General features: G+C 46.1%; 1 protein-coding gene and 1 pseudogene across 1 annotated transcript; both read left to right on the forward strand.

The window, feature by feature from the left end:
* Window positions 1-578: 578 nt before the first annotated feature.
* On the forward strand, window positions 579-17199 carry LOC149330993 (venom metalloproteinase antarease-like TpachMP_B). The gene is made up of 10 exons (XM_089559537.1): window positions 579-726; window positions 7249-7373; window positions 9138-9209; window positions 9263-9393; window positions 10830-10876; window positions 11660-11768; window positions 12098-12226; window positions 14746-14896; window positions 15599-15721; window positions 17173-17199. Exons 1-10 carry the CDS (start codon window positions 579-581, stop codon window positions 17197-17199), a joined length of 1062 nt encoding a protein of 353 aa, XP_089415663.1.
* A 2601-nt stretch (window positions 17200-19800) lies between these two features.
* LOC149330994 (uncharacterized) overlaps window positions 19801-23122 on the forward strand; it is a 49774-nt pseudogene continuing 46452 nt past the window's right edge.

Here is a 23122-nt window from a genome sequence, read left to right on the forward strand (position 1 = left end):
CCTTTCAGCTTGTCGTTTCTATGTTCGGCTATGAGCTCAACCTGTGAGCTTGCGCTCACTAAAAAAATGTCATCCTACTGCTTGCTAGGCAGCTTTAATATTGTGACGAAGGGAATGGGTTTATTTACAGGATGAACGGGGATATGGGAGCAAACAGTGAAACGGTGAACGGTCAGCGTCGAGCCAGTCCCAGTCTCGAGTACGCGCCCCTTCGTCGTCCTCTTCTCCTCCGCTGCGCCCTTCGTCTTCTTCACTTGCTCCGAAGCGCGGCCCGGCGTAAGTTGCGTAGCAGCCCGGCATAAGTTCCGTAACACTTCTCCCCGGGCAGACGAAGCTCGGCCCCGAGCGAGTTAGGACCTAGGATGGCAGCGCTTCAGTCGAGCCACGTGAGCGACCTGTGTCTTTCGTGAGCGGCGATTCGCCGAGGTCACTTTCGCGATAACATAGGTGACTTCACTCAGCCGGCTGATAATGACAAAGGGCCCGGCGTACTTCCAAAGGAATTTCTGGTACAGGCCCCGACGGCGTAATGGTGTCCAAAGCCAAACGAGATCTCCGGGTGCGTAGGTCACTGCCATATGCGCATCGTCATACCGAGCCTTGGCGCGGCCTTGAGCTGTGATGGTTCGCAGACGAGCAAGTCGACGGGCTTCCTCAGCACGGCAGAGGTGTTGCGAGAGTGTGATGTCCTCATGTCCGGAGAATGGCAGAATAGTGTCCAAGAAGGTCCGCGGGAGGCGTGCGTAGAGCAGGAAGAAAGGGGAGAATCCCGGCATAAGTTCCGTAACAATATTTATACTTCGTGGGCGGTAGAATATAACTGATTAAAATCATGAGGGAACGCAAAGTGGACTACTACGAGTGTATGCGGCCCTTTTTTTTAGCACTCGGAACTTCCGAGTTTATCGTTGCCCACCTGCACGAGATCACTCTCCAAATGACGGGCCCGGTGAGCACTACTCTTAACCACTTCCTACTGGGTTAAAAAGAACAAACTTTCTGGAAGCCAAACTGTGGTTTCAGAACCTTTGTCAGCCAGTTCCTTATCGGTGTAGTAGTAGTCTACTTGCTCAGAGTGAGCAGTATACCTCAAGCGTTACTGTGAAACGGGCCGGGCCGGGCCCGGGCTGGGCTTCACTCCGGGATTCACGGGCCGGGCCGGGCTTGCAAGAGCGATAATTTAGCGGGCCCGGGCCGGGCCCGGGCTTAAAGCCGCGGGCCTGGGCCGGGCTCGGGCTTGAGGTCACGGGCCCGGGCCGGGCTCGGGCTTGAGGTCACGGGCCCGGCCCGGGCTCGGGCCTCAGATTGAGGCCCGTGCAGTGCTCTAATCTGAAGCCGTAACTTCACTGCAGCCCGACACAGTACCCCTCGGTTCCTGCGAAGCAGTCTCAGCGGCACCCTCAATTCTCCATCACAAGCACGCACCGCGTAGTCTTCGTGTTCCCACGCCGACCCGCTCCAGCTGCGCCACCACAACGCCTGTCTAAGTTTATGGTTTATTGGGGTTTAATGTCCCAAAGCGACTGAGGCTATGAGGGACGCCGTAGTGGAGGGCTCCGGAAATTTCGACCACCTGGGGTTCTTTAACGTGCACTGACATCGCACAGTACACGGGCCGCTAGAACTTCGCCTCCATCCAAATTCCACCGCCGCTGCCGGGATCGAACCCGCGTCTTTCGGGTCAGGAGCCGAGCACCATGCCTAAGTCTGTTTATTCGCTAGCAGTCATGAATTATGGAATCTAGCACTTATTAGCCCAAGTAAACGTTTAAAGACCTCTAGGCATTCATAAACGTAAATGTTTTCTTAAAGGTTTTAACCATTTTTTTAATCAAAATCCGCTACCATTTATGTCAGTTGAACAGCGTGCGAAAAGGCAAACCTATTAACTGCTGCAAAAGGGTACTTAAGTTCACAGCGGGGAAGACACATGCGCAGTGCAGGATTCAAGCATTGATTAAGCGACGTCGCACAAAGACAGGCGGGCGCCTTCAAGACAGTGGAGTAAACTCGTCTGATTACACCCTTAGCGCGGATTGGAAATGACTATCACTGTGTGCTTTGTGTTGACCCAACTCGTTGCATCGACACTCGGTAAGCAACTGAATGCTCGCCACAAGCAGCAGCATTATTCCATTTTCAAGTCAAAGGAAAACATATTGCTATGCTGGGCGGATTTGCATGCTCGTTTATGCCTGTCACGTGAACATCGCACCCATCTCCTTGTGGTCATGACATGCTGGCCACTGCGAGTGCTCTAGCTGGACTCAAGGCGGAAAGCTGGGCTAGTTGGTTTGACATAGTTAATTAAAAGACTAGCGCATAAAACTAGGACAAAGACAGAGAAGGAGACAGGACGAGCGCTCGTCCTGTCTCCTTCTCTGTCTTTGTCCTAGTTTTATGCGCTAGTCTTTTAATTAACTATCTAGCTGGACGTTCCAGAAACCTCGCGTGGTTCCTTACCAAAGGCTCTACGTCTTCACGTTTTTTTTTTCATCTATTCATTCATTTCATTCATTTTTTCATCAGTATTTCACCTCTATATAAGCGACGTTGAGAAATGAAGCTTTACCGAGGGTTACAAAGGATTATGCATACGTTGGCAGGAGCCATGTTTACTCATGGTTTATCAATTCATATCTGCCGCACAAAAATTCCTTCTTCGGTTTCAGACTTTCCTGCCCGTGGCGCGGTCAGAGCTTCAGATCACTTGGCCAAGGAAAGGCTATCCTCACGAAACATCCTATATCGTTATCTCGTTATCGTGAAACAGTCATTGTTCGTGTAAAGCGCGTTGTAGGGAAAAACTGTATAGAAAAAAATCCTGAATAATGGTGGAGCGAAACGTTTGCCACCTCTCTACAACAAATTGTACTTGTGCAGTCTCCGCATTTTTTGATTAAAGGATGAATCATTTCCAAGTGGCTGTATCACCTTCTCTTTTGTTATCTGAAATGTAGTCATCAAAAGGATTATCACGAGATTTTAGTGATGAACGGAAGCGGGTAAAATACTAGCCATAAAAGCATTTTTATTTCATCGCTATCGTCATAAGCTTAGCTGCGCCCACTGAAAGGCAAAAGCCTCGCTCATATCCCTCCAATTTACACTGGCCTATGCTAGCTGCTTCGATCTTATCGCATTTTATTTGCTGGGTTTTTTTTTTCAGTTCTTTGCCAACTAGATGATGCTGAGGACTTCGTAACAGTTTACCCTCAGGTGCTGGAAAGCCGTCAAGACAGCTCTGAAAAAGTTGTGTTTGTTGAAGACGGGAACACGCTTAACTTGAGAAAAGCTTCAGTTCTAGCGGACAGTGTCTTACTTCGAGATGTGATGGAAGACCGGATCGTCGAACGCCGCGTGAGTGAATGCCACTTTCCTTTGGTTAAGCTTTGTCTCTGATGCTGCTCATGCCCGGGTCCCTTGCCTGCTTGAAATCCTTTGCGCCAGTACAACTACTCTAGAGAAAGCACTGAGAGATTTAAAAGTAAAGTTCTTTGGCACACCCACATAGTGCAAAGTTCAGGGTAGTACATAGTGCAGGGTGCCTGAAGGTGCAACGCCTTCGTGATTGCCTATGATAACTATCGCACCCACGCTCCATTCCCGACCGGCAGTTTAGGGTTTTGTATGGTCCATTAACGTTTGGTTTGGTTTGGTTTGGTTTGGTTTGGTTTGGTTTGGTTTGGTTTGGTTTGGTTTGGTTTGGTTTGGTTTGGTTTGGTTTATTGGGGTTTAACGTCCCAAAGCAACTCAGGCTATGAGAGACGCCGTAGTGAAGGGCTCCGGAAATTTCGACCACCTGGGGTTCTTTAACGTGCACTGACATCGCACAGCACACGGACCTCTGGAATTTCGCCTTCATCGAAATTCGGCCGCCGCGGCCAGGATCGGACCCGCGTCTTTCGGGTCAGTAGCCGAGGGTCCATTAAGGATCGACTTCAGCCCGTGAGGTGGGCAAGACCACATAGGTGCCGCAGTTTAAGGCCAGTCAGTTGCTCTGGTTACCCGCAATGGCTAATATTTCTCGAGAAGCTGCTGCAAAACTATACTGTCACGTGGGAGAGGTGCCGCTAGGTGTCCATCGGTGGTACAAGAGATACATGGTTTCCCCTGGAATGTTGTTCGGCTTCTTCAAGGTGAAATGCTTTGGTAATGGGTGTTCTACCCAACCTTGAGTTGATGAAAACACTTTTTTACCGTGGGGCTCTTTGACCACAGATGCTTTTGCGCCCTAAAAATGCATATCACCATCGTCATCAATACTGATATTATCAGCTTTTTTTTCTAGGTCGGTGGTGCGCACTACGAGAGGAACTTGTATGAGGACACAAGCAAGCAAGCATCCTTGCTCCTGGAGCCTCAAGGACACTCTGGATACGCCATTGTGAGTACGCCATTGCTTTATATACGATGAGAAAATGCCGCATGTTAGACTGAATTAAATTCGAGCGGCATTCTGTTCGGCAGCATCGCACGGAGACGATGCGCAAGAAGAGAAGAGCACGGAAGGAATGCTGGCTAGTAGCTGACTCTTTATTTGCGAGCAAATGATCTCCGCCCGATTGGTAAGACCAACAAGCCCAAACCAGTATTATAATGATTGCGAACTGACTATTCAAGTTGCTAACTGAACTGAAGCATTATAACGTCTTATGCAACAAATATTAAAACATCTTATCTCAATCTAATTTTATTAGTCAGTAAAACCAATTTCTCCTTTCAAGCAAGTTTCAAACTAAATTTCAGAGCATCGAGCCAAATGAAAATTCTCTAAATACAGCTCCGTACTTGGGTGCCCTCAGTTTCTGTCATTATTTTTTTGCTTCAGTCTCTGAAAGGAGCAATGAAACTTCGTATCAGCGCCCATTTACAGCCGATCTCACAAGCAGACATCAAAACTGCAGGTGCGTGATATTCTCCACGCCTTCATGACGCCGGTAGGACACTGCCAGTAAGACTGAACGGAGCTTGAGGTAGAAGACCGCTCCATAAGTCTCTAAAACCACGCCGCTGTGCAGACCGAGCCTGAGCAGCAGACATCTGACATTTCAGACCTTTCCCTCCCTCCTCGACTGAACCCTAAACCAAGCGTTACATTAAACCGACTGTTACAAAGGTTGCAGCAATTACGTTTTTCTCTCAGTAAAATAGCTACTATTGGAGCTTTATATATGTCTCCGGTAATTTAGGTGATAATATAGTTATGTTTGTTTGTTTGTTGGGTTTTATGGCACATAGGCAACGGAGGCCATCATGCGCCAAGCTCGGGGTATAATATATAATATAATTATATATTATAAATATAATTATGGAGTAAAGCTGCGAATTCTTGGTACCTGACCTTTGCTGTTTCCGTGAAAATCGTGCAGAGAGCCTTTGGATCGAAAGGACAGAACATATATGCCTCAGCGAGGTTAAAATAATTAAATAAAACAGTACTCTTTCGTAAACAAAGCTTTCGTTTCGGTTCCTGCAGACTGTGATGTTGAAAGCCAGCGCACATAACTAGCCGTAACTGATGTGCACTCACAGCGACGGACGAAGTGTTTGCCACAGCAGGTAGCTTGTGATGCTTCTGCGTATTTGCCTCCAACGCCATGGCTGAAATATACAGTTTAGGTTCAAAATAGTGCTTCAATAAGTTTTTTTTTTTTAGCACTCTGGGTCACATATGCAGTTGTCTAGTTCCCATGAGCATGCGGAGTAAAATGTATTGCGCATTGACATCTGCGACCACCAACAATGTTGTTTGTATTGTATCGACAAAGTGCATCAGTTCTATAGTTAAGAAGTTCCCTTTACGTTCCATTCAAAACCTTTTATATGTCGACATGTGAGTACTATGCAAGCATGCTTTACAATACAACCCAAGGCATGAAATGCGGTCGTAATTCTTCAGAGAGGACTAGTGAATTTCACTCATCAAATTGAACCTGTCGCAAGCTTGGAAAAATCTTCATCAAATGGAAAGGCTCACAGATTATCCAGGATTGCCACTGGACCTGCAGCCTGTGGGAATGAAGAGGTAGTCGGTAAGTCCAGAGCTTTAACGCATATATATATATATATATATATATATATATATATATATATATATATATATATATATATATATATATATATATAACGCAGTTTTATACTTTGCTGTTTTACCGGTAGCTTGTTTTGTTTTGTTGTTTTTTTTCGAACAACACTGGCGCATTTACCAGCGGCGACGCAATGCAGCGAAAGCGTTGTCTAAGGGGGCGTTACTATGAGCAGTCGGGCAGCGTTTGAACTGCGCCTGAAGCGGCAGATGTGTCTTTTTTTTTTCTCCAGACGTCATGAAACGCGGAGCTTTCCCAGAGTATTTATACAACCCAGCCTTCATGCATTTCTAAAGCAACAATGCCTCCGCTAAAAATGTTTTTACCCGCAACGGTGTTAAGTAGGTCGGAATACAATGCTTTTTTCCGATTATAAACGAATAACGAAGAGTGCCTGCAGAGGGCTCAGTTATCGCAAAAAGTAAAAATTGAGCAATATTCCAACCAGCTTTTAGCAGCTTTAGCGAAAGACAGTTGGTTGTAGCAAACGTGGCAAATTAACGCACAGAAACTTCTTTTTCTTGTTAAGACATATATACTTGCTTACATAATGGCTTCTCTCTGCAGCACCTATAACAGCAACAGCGAGAGCACTTTATTAATAAGACAGGTTTTCTCAAGCGTTCGGAACCACTCCTGTGAAAACTCTCCGACACCACCAACGAACGTGTGAATGTTCTTTTGTAACTAATAGAAGCATCTGTATGTTTCAGAGGAGGAGCATCTAGAAGATCCTGAACCTCGTAAAGGAGGTAAGAAAGTGTGTCATACTGAAGACTGTGTGAGCAGTCTAGATGCAGCGAAACGTTATGTGTGAACGCCTACCTCTTTTACGGGAGAGGATAAGGCGCTCGTCGGGCCACTTGGCTGTCTCGCCATGTCATGCAAGACCAGATGACGTCATCACTGATAATTTCTCATATGATGATGTCATCACTTATACGTGATGCGTGGTCATCATAAGCATAAAATCTCATGATTCGTCGTGACTTAGCGAGCGTGACGTCACATACCACACCACGTCACCAAACCGGAACTATTCCGACAATGCTTCGACAGGCTCTTTTTGCAGTCGCAATCCAGGCTAGGCAATTTCTATGCATCGGCTAATCCTTGGTGTGCGTGTTCTTTTTCTTTGTTTGTTTGTTTTTTTTTGCAGACTCCAAAGCTCCTCCAGCAAAGTATGAGCTAGAGTTGTACTTCATCGGGGATTTCAACCACACCATTTATTTCAACAACCAAACGGAAGACCGTGTCGCATATGTAACAATATTTTTGCATTCGGTGAGTGCAACATTATCGCCTTGTTCAACGAATATTCAGGCGAGGTTGGCAACAACGTGTCGACCACACTGAAGACCTCAGCGGACTGTACGGCAGACATTTTTAATACATCGCTTATACTGGTTATTTTGTTTGCTACTGTCGTCACCATGCTTTCTTACGATGCTTCCAAACAAATCCTAATCGTCTTGTGTCTATTCTGTGGTCAAAAAGCGCTTAAAATGGCATACTAGGTCAATCGTAGTGATAAAAAAAGGTGCTTCTTTTTGTTTTATCAGGGCAATACACTTCAGCCATATTCGGGCATCCTTACAGGGCGTAGCTTCAGTTACTTACACCGCTGCCTCGCAAGAATACATTTATACACCTATATGCACTTGTTCCGTACATATCATTTCGCCTGATCTTGGTCATATTTAGAGCAGCAAGAAAGATTCATTTCGGGGTTTCAGCGCAACACCGCCTAATGTGCCACTTCAGATGCGCCTCATGTGGGATCAAACGAAACACGGACGCATACTTCAACTATTTGCCATTTCAGGATAAGAAGGGCCCAAATTCACACCGCGCTGATAGTTTTTTCCTCCACAAGTATGTCATACCACCACCTGCAGCCCCCACAGTGGCTCGGTGGTTACGGTGTTCGGCTGCCGACCCAAATAGCGCGGGTTTGACCTAACACAAGTTCGCATTTAGACGTAGGCGAAATGTTAGAGGCCTGTCTACTCTGCGGTGTCACTCCTCGTTAAATACCACCGCCGGTCAAAATTATCTGGAGCCCTCCGCAATGACGTCCCTCATAGCCCGACTCGCGTTGGAACATTAAACTCCATAAGAGCATAAAAAAAAACCCTATACCGCCCCCTGCATTCAATGACCGGCAGCGTGACAGGGCTTCACTATGTGCATATTGTTGATTAGCAGAGAGCAGGTACGCGTTTTTAGTTTCTTATAGCAGCGTTTAAAGACCGTCGTTGGGAACAAGAATTGTACACACATCCAGGCACTTGTCTGGAGCGCTCGAAGTGCCCTCTCTGTCGCGCTTTTGTGACATTCGTGGCTACGGCTGGGCTCAATGTCTCTTTTTGAGACACAAGAAGTGAACCAGAGTCCATGCCAATGTGAATGAACGATAAGGCAATGTTCCAAAGCTTAAGTCACTTGTAATTGGTGCCAGTGTGCTCCGGAGAGCGCCGTTAGAGCCCTATAATCGAGTGTGTTTACGCCCGTCTTCCGAACGGCAGTGGTCTTGATGTGGCCTGTGTACATAAGGTGCCACTACCACACAGTGGTTGCTGAAAGTGCACTGCAAGGTTAGAGTGGCCTATAGCTTGGAGTACCCGCACTGCTAGGCGGAGAAATTTCCGACAGGCCTTTGTAAGGCTAATCCCGCATGAATATTTATGCCACCACTACTACCACCTCCCTCTTGCTGAACCTTCTGCAAGAAGACAGCGCTTCACAGGTTTACTCAGTTTTTTAATATTTCGACACATCGTGAACACACTATGCCGAATTTGCTAATAATTTATCGTTCGTATATTTATTCAGTTATTCAGCGTTATCTTCTCCTCTAGTCTTTTTAAACTTGTGGACTTCAGTAAAGTAACACGAAGCTTTTTGTATAATATCCATGTCCCTCTGGTATAAAAATTGGGGTGAGCTCTTATCTGTGCTTTCTTTATCTTAAAGAGATATTGCCTCTTTCTGATAAAAAGGTCCGAGTGAAGGTTCAGTCTTATATGTTGTGCTTCTAATTCCCAGGTTGGCCTGCGCTTAGCCCAGCTTGATCCGCCTATCGCTGTAGTTGTGACTGCGATCCAAGGAAGCTTTACGGTAAGTTGGACTGTGATAACCGGTCCCTTTTGATAATGAGGCTGTTCTTCCAGGACAACGAATCTTACGTAGACCTGTACGAAGGCGGTCGCCTCGATGCCAGTGGAACTCTGAAAAAATTAGTCAAGCACTTTAATAAGGACACCAACATGAAGAATGCAGACGCTATCCTCATGGCAGCGGGGTAAGAGTAACTCTTTCTTGGTGACGATAAATACGACAACTGGTGAGCCCCGCAACATACTACAGCATGCCAATTCCTTAGATGATTCAAGGGGGCAGCATCTGCCTAAGCATTGTAACACTTGCAAGCATGATGACAAAGATTGTAATCCGCTTTTCGACAGGACTAAGGTAATCGGACGCTCGAGGGATAAGAAAGAAAGTGAAACTATCGAAGCCTTGGAAATCGCGAGATTAGGGCCTCACAAATGTGTTAGCGATGATTCAGTACGCCTGTGCCGTAAGGAGTTGGAGTTCCTTGATTTCACGAGATGAGTGTGGCTTTTGTTTTGGTGGTTGGTGCGCATGCGCTTTGCTGTTGATGGAAAGAGAAGTTGGTGGAATAAATCACTTGTTAGTCTGCGTTTGTCCCGTGTGGTTCTCTTTCTCTTGTCCCGTCCTTTTTGCGCAGTTTTATTTGTTCTCAAAACATAATTGCTAACCGACATTAGCATCTAGCATACATTTAGTGCAGTCATGAACGCATTGTTTAACCCTTTGATACCGAAAATTTTACTTCGTTGTTTAAGCAGCTGTAAACCTGGGCGATAATTTGCAATGGATAAATACATACAAATATGGTGGCAGAAAAAATCTCTATATTTGAAACTTTTGCTGTGACGCTATTCTCCTCACGAGTTTTTCTCTGTCCTCTTTAATCTCCCTTACACAAGCCACTGCTAGGCTATCTAGATGCAATATTCAGCCTTTTTGTTCTCGTACACAATCTTCCTCCTCGGACCGAAGGCCCTATTTAACCCCTGGAAATGACCAACGCATTGCCCAGATGCAAACTAGTCCTGTTGCCTTAACACTTTGGCTGGCGGACCAAGGCACACCTCCTGACTAGTTTTGAAATACCTCACATCCTTATCACCGGTTGGTATTCGGGCTTTGTACGCTGCTCGTGTCTTGCTTTAACAAACTTCCACCTCAGACGCTTCGGCTAGCCGGCACACACGCACGCACCGATCGAACTTGTAGCCTGTCATGGTGTGCTTGGCCGTCGGTAACCTGCAATTTCAGTGCTGCAACATTTTTTATTGTTTGCTGGGGGCCGAAATTTCCTTGAGGGAGATCACGGGAACTGGACAAAGCTCTTCGGCCTCCACGCCAGTTGGAAGCGCGCGTTTTTAGACTGCGGGGGGGGGGGGCACTATACACATTTTGACGGCAACAGCGCCTTCGTTCTTAATAAGCGAGAGTTCGTTATAACTGCAGCCATTATAATTGGGCTCGAGTGCATTCTATTTGCTGCTCCAAGGAATGCTGGGCAAAAGGGGTAGGTGGACTCCTAATTATTGTGTTTGATTTACGGCGTGTATTAACATAGTGTATTTTCGTGTGTGCCATGTTCACGTATGTGCACATGCCTCATATTATCTGTATTTTTTCAAGGCGTCATCTGGTACATTTAGCAGGAGGGAAGGTCTCAAGTTTGCAAGGTACGTCCTATTCAGGAACGCATTCATTACAACTGTGTAAGTACGTCTATATTGTATTTAATTACTTCTTAAACATAAATCCATGCGAACTATTGGTCGCGAATTCTGGGCATGAAATTAAAGCTGCTGCAGCAGAGCTCTTGCTCGACACGCCATAGGCGCCGTTGCTCAGGCAAAAGGTACCTGTGTCCCCGTGCAACTACACGCACATGAAATGCCCTCGCTTTTGAAATGTAACAAATGATTTCTTTTTTTTTATGTAAAAGCTCGTCTTTCGCTCCATGCGCATGCAGTTTAACGCTGCCGCAGAGCACTGTAATCAGGAGGTGGTGCTCCGATAAATATTCAAGTCACCATGCCATGCAGTTAACGTAATGTCGTAACGTAACGTGATGTGTTTCGACATGTATTTGAAGCTTCTCTCGCAATGCCTGTGCACATCACATGGACGTCGTGAGTCACATAGAAATCCGCTGGTTAGGACCATTCTTGCTAGATACCTGCAGGTAAGAAAGATAGAAGGGTCCTCCGGCGTGGTCCGCGATTAAAAACACCAGTGCAGCAAGCCGGCGCCATTCTTAATCGCAGAAAGACCAGAGGCATCTAGCTGTGCCAAGAGTCGCACCAGAAACCTGATTGCGAGGTGGTTGTTCGACCGTCGCTGAAAACTGAGATATTGGAAGTTGGTATTTGAAATGTTTTCAGGCTGAAACTTTGTCAAGCTGAAGCGCTCTCAGTTGAAGCTAGTCTATTAGCGCTGAATAAACCACGTATAACACGCAGGGCGTGCCTTCATCGGACAAGCCTGCAGGCCGAACAAGACCTCAATTGCTCAAGACCAGCCTGGCAAGTTCAATGGAATAAACACCGCTGCCCACGAAATTGGACATCTGTAAGTGCACTCGCACGTTATGTTGAAACCTTCACCAAGAAGGCTCACCACTTTCTTATCTACTAAGGCATAGGAGGAGGAGGAATAAGAGGAAAGGCGGGGGGTTAACCGAAAGCATAAGAAGTTGCCAGCACATACGACCTTCTTACTACTACTTTCGACTACTACTATTACTATTACTACTATTATTACTATCACTACTGCTACTACTACTACTACTTTTCGATGAAATAGGAATTATTAACGAAAAATGGCCACCTCACGTTTCTTTGTTATTATTTCAGTTCTGTACAAAACCCATCGTCGATAATGATTAACTTGCCTTGCAGACTGGGTGCTTACCATGATGGCGATAAGCTGGCACGGAATTGCTCCACGAACGACCGGTACATGATGAGCAAGTTCGGCGGCTTCAACTTTTCGGAGTGCAGCAGGAGGCTGATCGCTGACTTTGTGACGTAAGACCTATAACAGGAATATATTTACGTCTCAGGAAAAATAACTGTTCCATGACTAGATGCGTTGCTGAGAAAGAAGTAAAAGCGACATCAAGTTCACACGCAGCGCTCACTGAGGTTCTTGAGAAAGCCGGTGGGGATGGTGGTGAAAACATTTATTTAGAAGGGACAGGAGGTATGTTTGGATCAGCCCGTAAAGGACCGATCCTTAGAACCACGAGGTGGAGGTCCGTGGTATGAGACCCCAGTGGCGGTAGCCACCGCCCGGGCGCGCCCGACTAAGGCTTGTTGGGCCTGTGAGTCGTGGCAGCCGAGCAGGGTCGCCTCCCAGTCCTCCCGGGTTGGGTTGGGTTGCGTATGGGGGAACTGGCCGGGTTGGAAGGGCAGGCCCACACCATGTGGTAGGTGTCCGAAGACACCGCACTGCAGTGCGGGCACCTGCCGCTAAAGAAGGGGTCAAAATGTTTTAGTGCTGCCGGGCACAGCAATGTATTGGTGAAGAGGCGGAGAAGGAGCCGCTCATCCGCCTTCTTCAGGCCTTTACAAGGGCGAGGGTAAAGGCGATGACTATCTTGATATTAGGTTGTAATATCTTTAAACGTATAGACCGAATTAAAATCTGGTTTCTGATCGGGTGGGGAGGAGAAAACAGCCCGGTGAGAGAGCGCGCGGGCGGCTGCGTCTGGTGCCTCGTTTCCTGCCAACCCCTGATGAGCAGGGGCGCATATAAGGTAACAATGTGCGGGGTCCGTATCCCGTATGCTGTAGAAAGCCGAAGAAGTCAAGAGACTTCACATTTATCGTCACCAAGAAGCGGCTGTGTGCTGCTCCGTCTAGCAACAAAAGCGAAGTACCCAGGCGAAGAAAGGAACCTGTAGCTCAACTCCTGTGTTGTAGTTTACCTCCAATGTTTCGCCTTTTTCTCGTTCGCCATGCTGGCTCCCTCTGCACAAAGGATAAAATCAGGTTTCTACAATCGAGAATGTTCTTTAATTGAAAGTGTTTACACCCGAATGAAGGCTGTTAACACTGGAGAAATTATCATCATCAGCTAAACTTATTTCCCTTTAAGAAAAACGTATTTCACAATTATCTCTAGTTAGCCTTGCTCAGCGGCATTCCCGATCATCTTATCACAGCTCATAATCACTTCTTCCCAAGAGACTGTCCACCTGAATCGAGTTACAGGTTCTTCACCTTTTTTTTTTTTTTTAGGTTCATGTGACTTGGCGCTGGAAGCCATAGCAGACAACCCATTTTCGATGCCGGTAGATGAACACACACAGTTTTTCAGCAGAACAAGCAGCTCGACTTCATACAGAAACTTCAAAAACGATTCTAACAGGATCAGCAGAACAAGAAACAAAACATTAAAAACACAGCTGCCATAGCTGGCGGTATTTCATACGCCGAGGTTCGTCCACATCGCTCCTCGAAGCTTTGGCAAACACCGAATGATAAAGCACAGCACACGCTCTCCTATAGATGTGCGTGGCTGAAATACTCACAAGCTAAAAAACTAATTTCCGTCTGTTAGCCTCCGTCGCCGTTGCGTCGCCCGCCTGAGGGTGGGCGAAAACTAAGCCACTCCAGTTCACAGACGAAGGCTAGGCGATGTCGCTCAGGCTGTCGACAACCGGTCAGATGAGACGCACACCGCTCGGAAAAGAGCACGACAGAACGGGCACGAAAAAAATGTATAAGAGCACAGCTAGCACACGGGCTGGTAACGGCCTTTCTCTGGTGCTTATCTTATGCCTTGTATAGCGTCCTCCCCAGTGTACTGGAACTTAATGTCACTCCTCGATATATACTTAATAGGCCGCCGGGGAAGAGGGTCATAGGCTGCGCACCAGAAGGCGCAAGCGGTTGCTGCCCCTGTCGACAGCAGTATTTTTTGTTTAGTTTGTCTGGCTGGTGCTCCTGAAACGCTTTGCGCAAAATGGTACGGCCTAACAGCAGGATCCTCCCACGTCTTTCTGGCTTGGAATTGATTCTTTAAACATAACAGACGTGTCTAGATTGCGACCGAGAATTTTATGTCGTCGCACCAGATATTTGTTTAGTGTTTTGTGGCATACACAGATTTCTGGATTATTGCGCTGTCTGCTGTAGTAGCGACACAAGTGCGGAAAAATGCCGCAGAAAAATACACAGAAAAATGTTTTTACGACAGGTCGACCAAACATTCTGACGTATTTAGGGCTCGATTCTGTCCTATTTTTCGAGTGGGAGACCAGTCTGTATCATAAAAAAGGAACAAGTAGTGTGGTTACTTTATTTTCAGGTCATTAGGAGCATACAAATACTCCGCCTGCACTTCTATAAAAGCATGGCACTCCCGCCTCACGAAATGAACACTTCGCTACAGTCAAAGGTCATTGCGTGCTGAGCGAAAGCTTAACTTAGTAGCACGTGTGTCATATATTTTAATGGTCAAAACCAACTCGATGTGAAGTCCTTAAAACCCAGAGATTTCTGCAACATATATACTTGCTTCGTCTCTTGTTTTCTCAAAGGTGGCCTTACTCTCGCTGCCTGAAGAGCCGAGCAAAGTGCAGCATCATTTCAGTGCCTAACAAAGCGGTGATGCTTCCCGGTGATGTGATGGATGGAGACGCCTTCTGCAAGAAAAACTACCCTACATACAAAAGCGCTACTTACATTAAGGTGAGGCGACTTTTAGCTATTGTCCAACGTAGCTGGAATAGCGTCTGCGTTGCAGTTTAAGCTCAAAGTTCCCCAAGCCGACAGCTTGCCTTTCAAATCTCAAGAAACGCAAAGTAAACCGACCTTAGGCAAGGCACAGACAGGAGAGGTGCTCGCTTCATGTCTTTCGCTCTATGTGTTTGTTAAATTTTGTGCAGACACCAAATTTCGAACGCAAACGAAATACCCGATTTATTTTACGAGAGGAAGGAGAAGTCCTCTAGCAAGTTTCAGTCGCAGGCGTTGAGTAGAACATAATTTAATATGATTTTCAATCTTGTCCGAGGAGCCGCTCAACATTTCCAGCCATATAGAATGACGTTAACGTACACTTGCAGTCAAGCTGCATCTGCAAACCGGCACACATCACCAGTTGAGCACATTTCAGAGTTGAGATTTATCTGGGCTTCTTATATATGGTTTAAAACACCTGGTTAAGCAAATTGCCGGCCGAGATGTCATTTCTTTATCACTCTCACCAAAAGCGCTCCATTGGCTCCTTCCACAGTGCAACATCCGAGGTTTTCTTGCGACCCACGATCTGCGAAAATTAGTGCTCATATTTTCTTTCCTGTGCTCTCTGTTAGCATTAGCGTTATTTTCAAACATTTTGTATAACTAATTAACACCATCTGTGTAATACTGCATTTTGTTTCCTTGCAGGTGGAGTCAGACCTAAGGCAATGTCGATTTCGTTGCTTGTTGGTGCCTGAAAACAAGAAGGCAAAAAATGTGACGGCTTTCGCGCTAGACGGAACACCCTGCAACACATCTGACCCCAAGAAGGTAGATAGGCGCGTGACGTTTAACATCCCTCATGACGTCACTGCATGCTGGCCACTCAGAGTGGAGCGGTTACGCCAAAATCACCGCCGTCGCCGCAGAGCCGCAGATGTGCCCTTAAGAGGCTGCTTGAGTTGAGATACATATGAACAAAGCCACCCTAGAGCGATTAAAACCAAGGAAATTTTTTTACAGAAAAGATAGGGGCTTAAAGTAGTTAAACCGAGTAGACTTGCGTAAGCAGGTGTTCATTCTTCAAGTGGAGGGGGCACTTAAACTCCGCCTTAGGGGTGTGGCATGATATCTTTAGTGGGTTAATGCCCATGTATGCTGAATTGGTAATCCCTACTTAAGATTCACAGATGGCGCCAAGTCCTCATTACCACTACCAGCGCAGTGGCGCAGCGGGTAAGTGACGCGCCACTGTACTGGCAGGTGGCTGTATCTATCCGAGCCACCCGTCGGGATTTTGCGACCCATGTTGCTCTTCCCTACCAACCTCTCGTGCAGATGGCACGACGCTCATCCGAACTTACCCGAGCCTACCCGAGTTACTACTCGAGCTTACCCGAGTAACTCGTGTAAGCTCGGGTAGTATGGATGGTTGGATGGATAGGAGCGCCCCCTTTGAAACGGGATGGTGGCAATTGCCACCATGCTCAGCTTTTATTTCTTTATTACTTTTTGTTTACTGTCTTGGCAATTCTCATTAAGAATCGCCATCATCTTTACCTACGGTTTCCTAGAATTCTAACCTTATGCCACATCTCTGCAACACGGGTTGCTAGGCGCCATCTATTGGAGCGCAGCTGAAGCAGTTGCTAGGCAACGGCGACTTAAGGTCGTTTGGTAGCCGCACCGCCACGAGCATACGCGACGAGCCGACCTGGGCTCCAGCAGTGTTGCTTTCGCAACAGAAGCATTGCGATCGATCTTTTTAGGCGATAACATAGAAGCCTCACCGCGGAAAAATCATGGCATGCTGTGACGTCACCAGTGATGTACACAGATCATCAGTGACTTCACTGAACCAGGTGAGTCTGTGGAGAGCCTTCTGCCAATCATGGCGGGTTGAGAACAGCAACCTGGTCTAAAAAGTCCGGCAGTCATTCCACACAATGCAGCAACAGCTTCGAATGCTATCGCACTGACAGCACATAATGGCATTAGGTATCCCTGAGTTCTGCTATTGTTCGTCCGAAAGAGAAAGGAAGAGATGTAGGAAGAGAAGAAAATCACGGTGCTTCTCTGAGAGGCAATAAAAAAGATTTAGCAATATTTTTAAGCTTTCCCTGGTATACAAGACTGTTTGCTTTCATGGGCCGCATTCCGCTTTGCGAAGACATAAGAAAACAGTGCTTTGCTTCGCGCACAGTGCGGCTGACGGCGTCACATATCTGAAAAATCACTAACAAGTAAAGCGAACTACACTATCAATCTTTCCTTTATTCCAGGTATGCAGGAACAGCATCTGCGTATGACCAAGGATCATCATTATTGCACCGTAGGCATCTTACATGCACTGGCAACACTTTAGCTTGGCCTATTCCCCACAATATATATTTTCTTCATCTAAATGTTTTCGTGCACAAAACCTACATCGCTTTGTTCTGTAATAAACTTTATTCCACTAAACAGTGAAACCACTGAATGAATCTCTGGAAATTGTCTGTATAGCTCGGTGATAGTCGTTCCTTTGATTTGAAGATCTCCTTGCCACGTATTTGTAGGCTGTGTTACAAAAACGTAACTTCAGGAGAACTTATGAATCATCACTTTACATAAAGCGCAGCATAGTGCCTATATAGAAGCCTATCTAAGGTCTCTCTGTGTGCTAAGGGGCTGGATTTAAAAGCGGATGCTTCTATGCATTCTTCCGTGATTTCGTGTCGCTACTCATATGGATAGCCGATTGCTTAAAGGAGCATCGAAGCACTTTTGGTGAAAATCGAGGCTTGCAGCAGTGCCCTACAGCTTTTCATGTTGCGTACTCGAATATCGAACTGACATTAGGCAAAGAGAAGCATGAGGGATCTATTTTCGCAGAAATGTGCGGCCGGCGCGGCGGGGCAGACCGTGAGTCGCATCGCCGCATGTGATAATAAGGTAATAAGGTATGCTGAATTGTCCACCGGGGGCGCTTGTGTGCGTGCTTGGAGTTGTGTAGGTATGTGTGTGTATGTGTGTGTGTCCATGCATTCGTGCGTGTGTGGGGTGGTAAGGGGGGGGGGGGGGGTCATATGTGTGCGTGCGTGCATCCGTGTGCGCGTGAGTGCATGTGTTGCAAAAACGTGGCAAGAGAACGTTTTTCGTAGCTCGAATCATATCCGTATCAGGAGGAACACCTGTGGAGTAGACGACTTGGCCAATATGGTGATCTGGCATCGCACGAAATGACACTTTGAGTAGTTGAGCAGGAAAGCCGGCATGACGCAAGAGTGAAAGAATCTTGGAAAGGTCAGCGAGGCGAGGTGAAAAGGAGAACGAAAAGACACTGGTGTCATCAAGATAGCACAGGCATGTGGACCCGTTAAAAGCTTGAAAAAGGGCATCCATCATGCATTCTAAGGTGGCTGGCGCGTTGCATAAGCCGAAAGGGATAACTTAAATGGATACACGGCATCAGATGTTACAAATGCTGCTTTCTCATGGCCTTGTTCATCCACTGCTATTCGCCAATAGCCGAAGGGCAGGTTGACTGAGGAAAAAATTTGTCACAATACAGACAATCGAGGGCGTCGTCGATTCGTGGCAGCGGCTTCACGTCTTTTTTTGGTTATCTTATTGAGGGGTCCATAATAAACTCAGAAACGCCAAGAGTCGTTTTTTTTTCCTTCACAAGGACGCGATACGAAGCCCCTGACTATTTGAGGGTTCAATAGTGTTCTTGGCAAGTGTTTTCGCAACCTCGGCTTTTATAACATGGCGCTCAGAGTGGGGCATATAATAGTCGCCAGCGTCTCTCAGACACACCGTTTTTCCACGTAAAAAAAACTGAAAAAACCCGTCAGCAAGACACAGACGGCTCAATGAACAGGCCATTCCTGATCCTATCAGGTATTCATACAGACAAAATATCAACGATAGTGATTAAGGCTCCTATAAGGAGTTGTCTGTTGGATAACTTGGTTCAGCATTCTTTTAAATTCAAACGACAGGAGAATACACGGGACAAGCGTAGCGCTTGAATCGTAATAGCGCTTGTGCTTTCCAGTCCAGTCGTCTCTTGTCTTCTCCTGCCCTTCGAATTCCCAGAATAGCTTCTTGTTATGTCCTCAATGATTTCGTATGAAAATCTTAAGGAAAGCAAGCCGCCGTTGTGGAGACGACATATTTAAGATGACCGTTGAGGCAACACTGAAAACACGAAGTGTTCGTATCTTGGCTGCCGTTATGTAATCGCGCTTCTTGACTGTACAACTGCTTGGTACTGCCGCATGTTGTAAGTAGTTAAACAAAAAAAATAGTTAGCGAACGGGATAAGCAGCCCGACTACACTTCGCCCTAGCGCCGCCTCGTATCAAGAGAGTTACGTACTGCCCAAGCACATCTAGCTATTTTTCCCAGGAAAACCCTTAATCAGTTCTCAAGCATGATCATGGAAAGTAAAGCTTCTTGTTAAGCGGCGGTTATAGGAGAACTGAAAAGGCTGTTACGGAGGTTTTCGGACAGGGACGCAGACGGGCGCACAGTTATTGCTCCATACACAGCGCGTGTCTATGGTCTTTTTACGTCAGCGTTAAAATAACAGCGAGGCCTCTAATTTACATGCATTTCCTGTGATATTTTTCTATGATTCCGACCCCTAATTTATAGCTGGAGAGAGCGGTAGTAATTGCAGTTGAATACTCACCGGCAGAGTAAACTCATAAGTCTTAGGGGCCTGCGCTTTGTGTTCCGCAATAAAAAAAAAACATGTGTAGAGCAGACAAAAATAAGACAAAAGGATGAGCATAGTTGAGGCCTTTCAGACCTGCATCATTATTTGACTTAGTTACGACTTCTACGAAGGTAAGCACGCAGATGCAGCTGTTTGAAGGTAGTGTATTTCCGTTCTGTCAGAAGTTCGCACATAATGGATGATGGTACTGGCGTCGGCCCAGTTCTGCGAATTCATCAACGCCGATAACTCCGGCACCTCGTCCAAGTACCAGGTCTATGAACCCCTCGTGCCAGTCGGTCGGCTTCCGCTGGAACACAGCAGTGACGAAGTCTCGCAGCAGACATTCGCCGAAGTCACCGGAGAGCTGACTTCTGGGGCTTTTTGCGTGCTAAAATTTATTTATTTATTTATTTATTTATTTATTTATTTATTTATTTATTTATTTATTTATTTATTTATTTATTTATTTATTTATTTATTTATTTATTTATTTATTTATTTATTTATTTATTTATTTATTTATTTATTTACAAGATACTGCCCGTCTCAGTTTGAGGCCATGGGCAGGAGGGGGCATATCAATAATACGTCAAGGAAATGCACATAACAAAAGCATCTCAAGAATTCAAGTGAGAAGGAGAGAAGAAATCAAGCAGTAATAATAGTAACGGAAAGTAAAGCGCGACAGAAACAACAAGGCACGTACACAGCATCACGATGCAACCACGCATGCTCAGTCACTTGAGCAAGAAACGAAATATACAGACAATGAAAACGATCACGCATATGAAACACTCAAGGCATTGCGTACAACGACATGATGGTACTACAAGTTTTCTGTGTACTACAAGTTATCTGTATACTACAAGTTATGCACTTTTTTTAAAATGCAGTGGCAGTTACTCTTGCGTGATTCTTTGAAAACTTTCCACATGCGTACGGTTACCGCCCATAAAAAATGTCTGCTCCCATTGAGCCTGAAGCAGAGAATAAGAAAGCAAAGTTATTGATCAAGAGACTGATATTGTAGAGCTACTCCGTTGGATGGATGCCTAACAAAGGTGCAACTACAGTCAACGCCCGCATATATAAGAACAGTCACTCACAGACGTGAGCAATCTGTGCAGCTTGTAAGAGAGTTCGGCAGCTTTAGTCCGAAGCAGTATGTATGCGCTAGGATGGACGCTAATTACAGAGTCTAGCCTCTTGTCTGAACTACGCTCCACTTGAGGGATTATTCTCCTGAACCATTCGACTACCATCTTTAAACGTGACACCGTTGAGGAGCCCGTATCTCAGAAAAGTAGGCGTCGTCGTTGGCGTCGTTGGCCGTGCGCAAACAATGCACGAAAAAAATCCTCAGAGAAGCAGCCACCTAGGTCAAAAGTGGGCCACCTAGGTCACGTGACTTTGTAGCGTCATCACTACCTACCCATCGGACTGTGAGCAAACCGACCACCGTGACAGGCGGTAGTTAATGATTGGTTGCGAGAGTTTGCTAGAGAAGAGCAACTTGGGGCGCACAGGACCCACCGGGGGGCAGCACGTGCCATCGCAGGGCAGTGGTCCATCGCTTAATCGCTGCACCACTGCGCCAGGAGGGGTACGAGGACTCCAAGCGATCTATGAATGCGAAGTCTAGAATTATCAATTCCGAGAAAATGGTCATTAATCCATTAACACTACCGTGTCAGACCCTTAAGGTGGAGCTTAAGTGTCCCCTCCAATTTGTTTTTCGCTAAGACTAACTGACCAATACTGTCTCACGCTGTGGTTGAACGCTATCTTCGTTATCTTAGCGAGTAGAGACTCTGCCTCGGTGTGTCAACAGCCTCAGAATCCAGCTAGAGGCCAAAGTGTGGATCCTCGTGTACTGTAACTTTCTGCACTCACGGCCATGTGGTAGGGCCAGCCGCCGCCATGATATGTGTATTCTCCGGCTCCTGCCAGTTCTTCGCAACAAGAAAGGGTCTGGAATGTTCTAACATATGTTTTCTGTTGGATGAAACATGCGGCATATAAAAATATCTGCCTGACTTCAACCGATTTCCTAGAACTATACGTGTCATATGCATGCACATTTCGAACCCACATTGATGCCCTTTTGAGGTTCGGCTAAGCATCACCAAATTCCACAGGAGCATTGTCAATGACAGCAAATTGTATTCTGCAGTAGATGCGTACAAAGCGCCAAGAAATATGGCGTAGATGCGAGCGCCTACTCATCTCCGTCATGAGGCATACGGCTGGAGCTAAATTCTAGAGCTCGGTTTTATCGCATTAAACTGACCACTGGTGCACCATCCGCCCTACACTGGATCACATTTTTATTAGCATGTGATTCTGGAGAATACGTTACCAACACAAAAAGGAGAAGCGTAAACCACCCATGCATACACATTTGCCTTTAAAAGCGCCATTCACTCCCAGAGTGTTGTCGAAGGCGATGGCGAAATAAAGCGCTGATGGCTGCTAATTGCGAACGAGTTTGTGCATCTAAGTGTATTTGGAAATGTAACCATCATAATTATACCTGTGGTCGGTCACAAGTGTACCAGGCTTACCCTGTTAATGCAGTGTATGCATCGATTTATGGAATGCATCATTCGATATATCTGCTTTCGTGCCGCGTACTTTAGTCTGACAGTTGTAACCGTTCGAATCGATGTTTTTCGCTGCCGCTATTTGATTCCGCCCCATTGGGGTTGAAGTCATGTTTCAATAGAACGGAAATATCAATCGCTGCCAAAAGATAATAGCCACCCATTTCCGACTTTGGGCAACCAAGGTGAACAGACTAAAACATGTGTCGACGTAGAAAGATTGATGCCGAATTCAGGCAATTAATCAGCCGCCGTGTTATTGCTGCGACAAGGTTATAATTCTGAACTCATGTATTCGTTTCTGGGCTTAATATACCTACAGAACATTGAATTTTTGACGGCATTCAACTTTTTGTGGTATGCGCGTTTCCTCCCCAGACAGGTGTGAGATTGCCTCGGCGCTTGCTTATAGAACAGCGCCAACGCGGATTCATCCCAGTGCGAGGTGGCGGTGTTTCCCCCAAAGAGTATGGATTTTGCACAGGCAGTTTTGTTGCTATTAAACGGAGCGGTGGCATTAGCCTCGTCTTCAGGCTTCCCCGAACGGCGAAGTGATCTTCAACAGTACCAAGACATAAGCAAGGTACGCGCTAGGGTGCTGATTAATAATTATCAAACCTATTGACAATGAAGAGCCGCTAGAAATGTTATTTACTGAAGCTGTGAATGTGGCGTACTCTGAAGTTATAATTGTGTCACTTTCAGCCCTATATTTGCCCGGAGATTTGTCTGCGGCGTTTTTACGTTTCATGCCTTTTTTCACCTCAGTTCAAATTTTTTTAGGCTGTTCGGAAAAAAACAAGCTTCTGTACCGTGTAGTCAATAAAGGAGAGATTATGGCATGCTATGAACTAAATATTGCTGACAGTTAAATTTGGGCATGAATAGATTTTCATATTGTTCCAGATCATTGTGCAA

Source organism: Amblyomma mixtum, chromosome 9, assembly GCF_055824585.1.
Source record: "Amblyomma mixtum isolate Tamu chromosome 9, ASM5582458v1, whole genome shotgun sequence".
Taxonomy (NCBI): Eukaryota; Metazoa; Arthropoda; class Arachnida; order Ixodida; family Ixodidae; genus Amblyomma; species Amblyomma mixtum.

Coding starts and splice junctions, on each gene's coding strand:
- LOC149330993 (XM_089559537.1), top strand. CDS start 579: ATGCGCATCGTCATACCGAGCCTTGGCGCGGCCTTGAGCTGTGATGGT. Junction 7,374..9,137: donor TAACAATATTTTTGCATTCG/GTGAGTGCAACA, acceptor TCTAATTCCCAG/GTTGGCCTGCGCTTAGCCCA. Junction 15,722..17,172: donor ACACATCTGACCCCAAGAAG/GTAGATAGGCGC, acceptor CCTTTATTCCAG/GTATGCAGGAACAGCATCTG.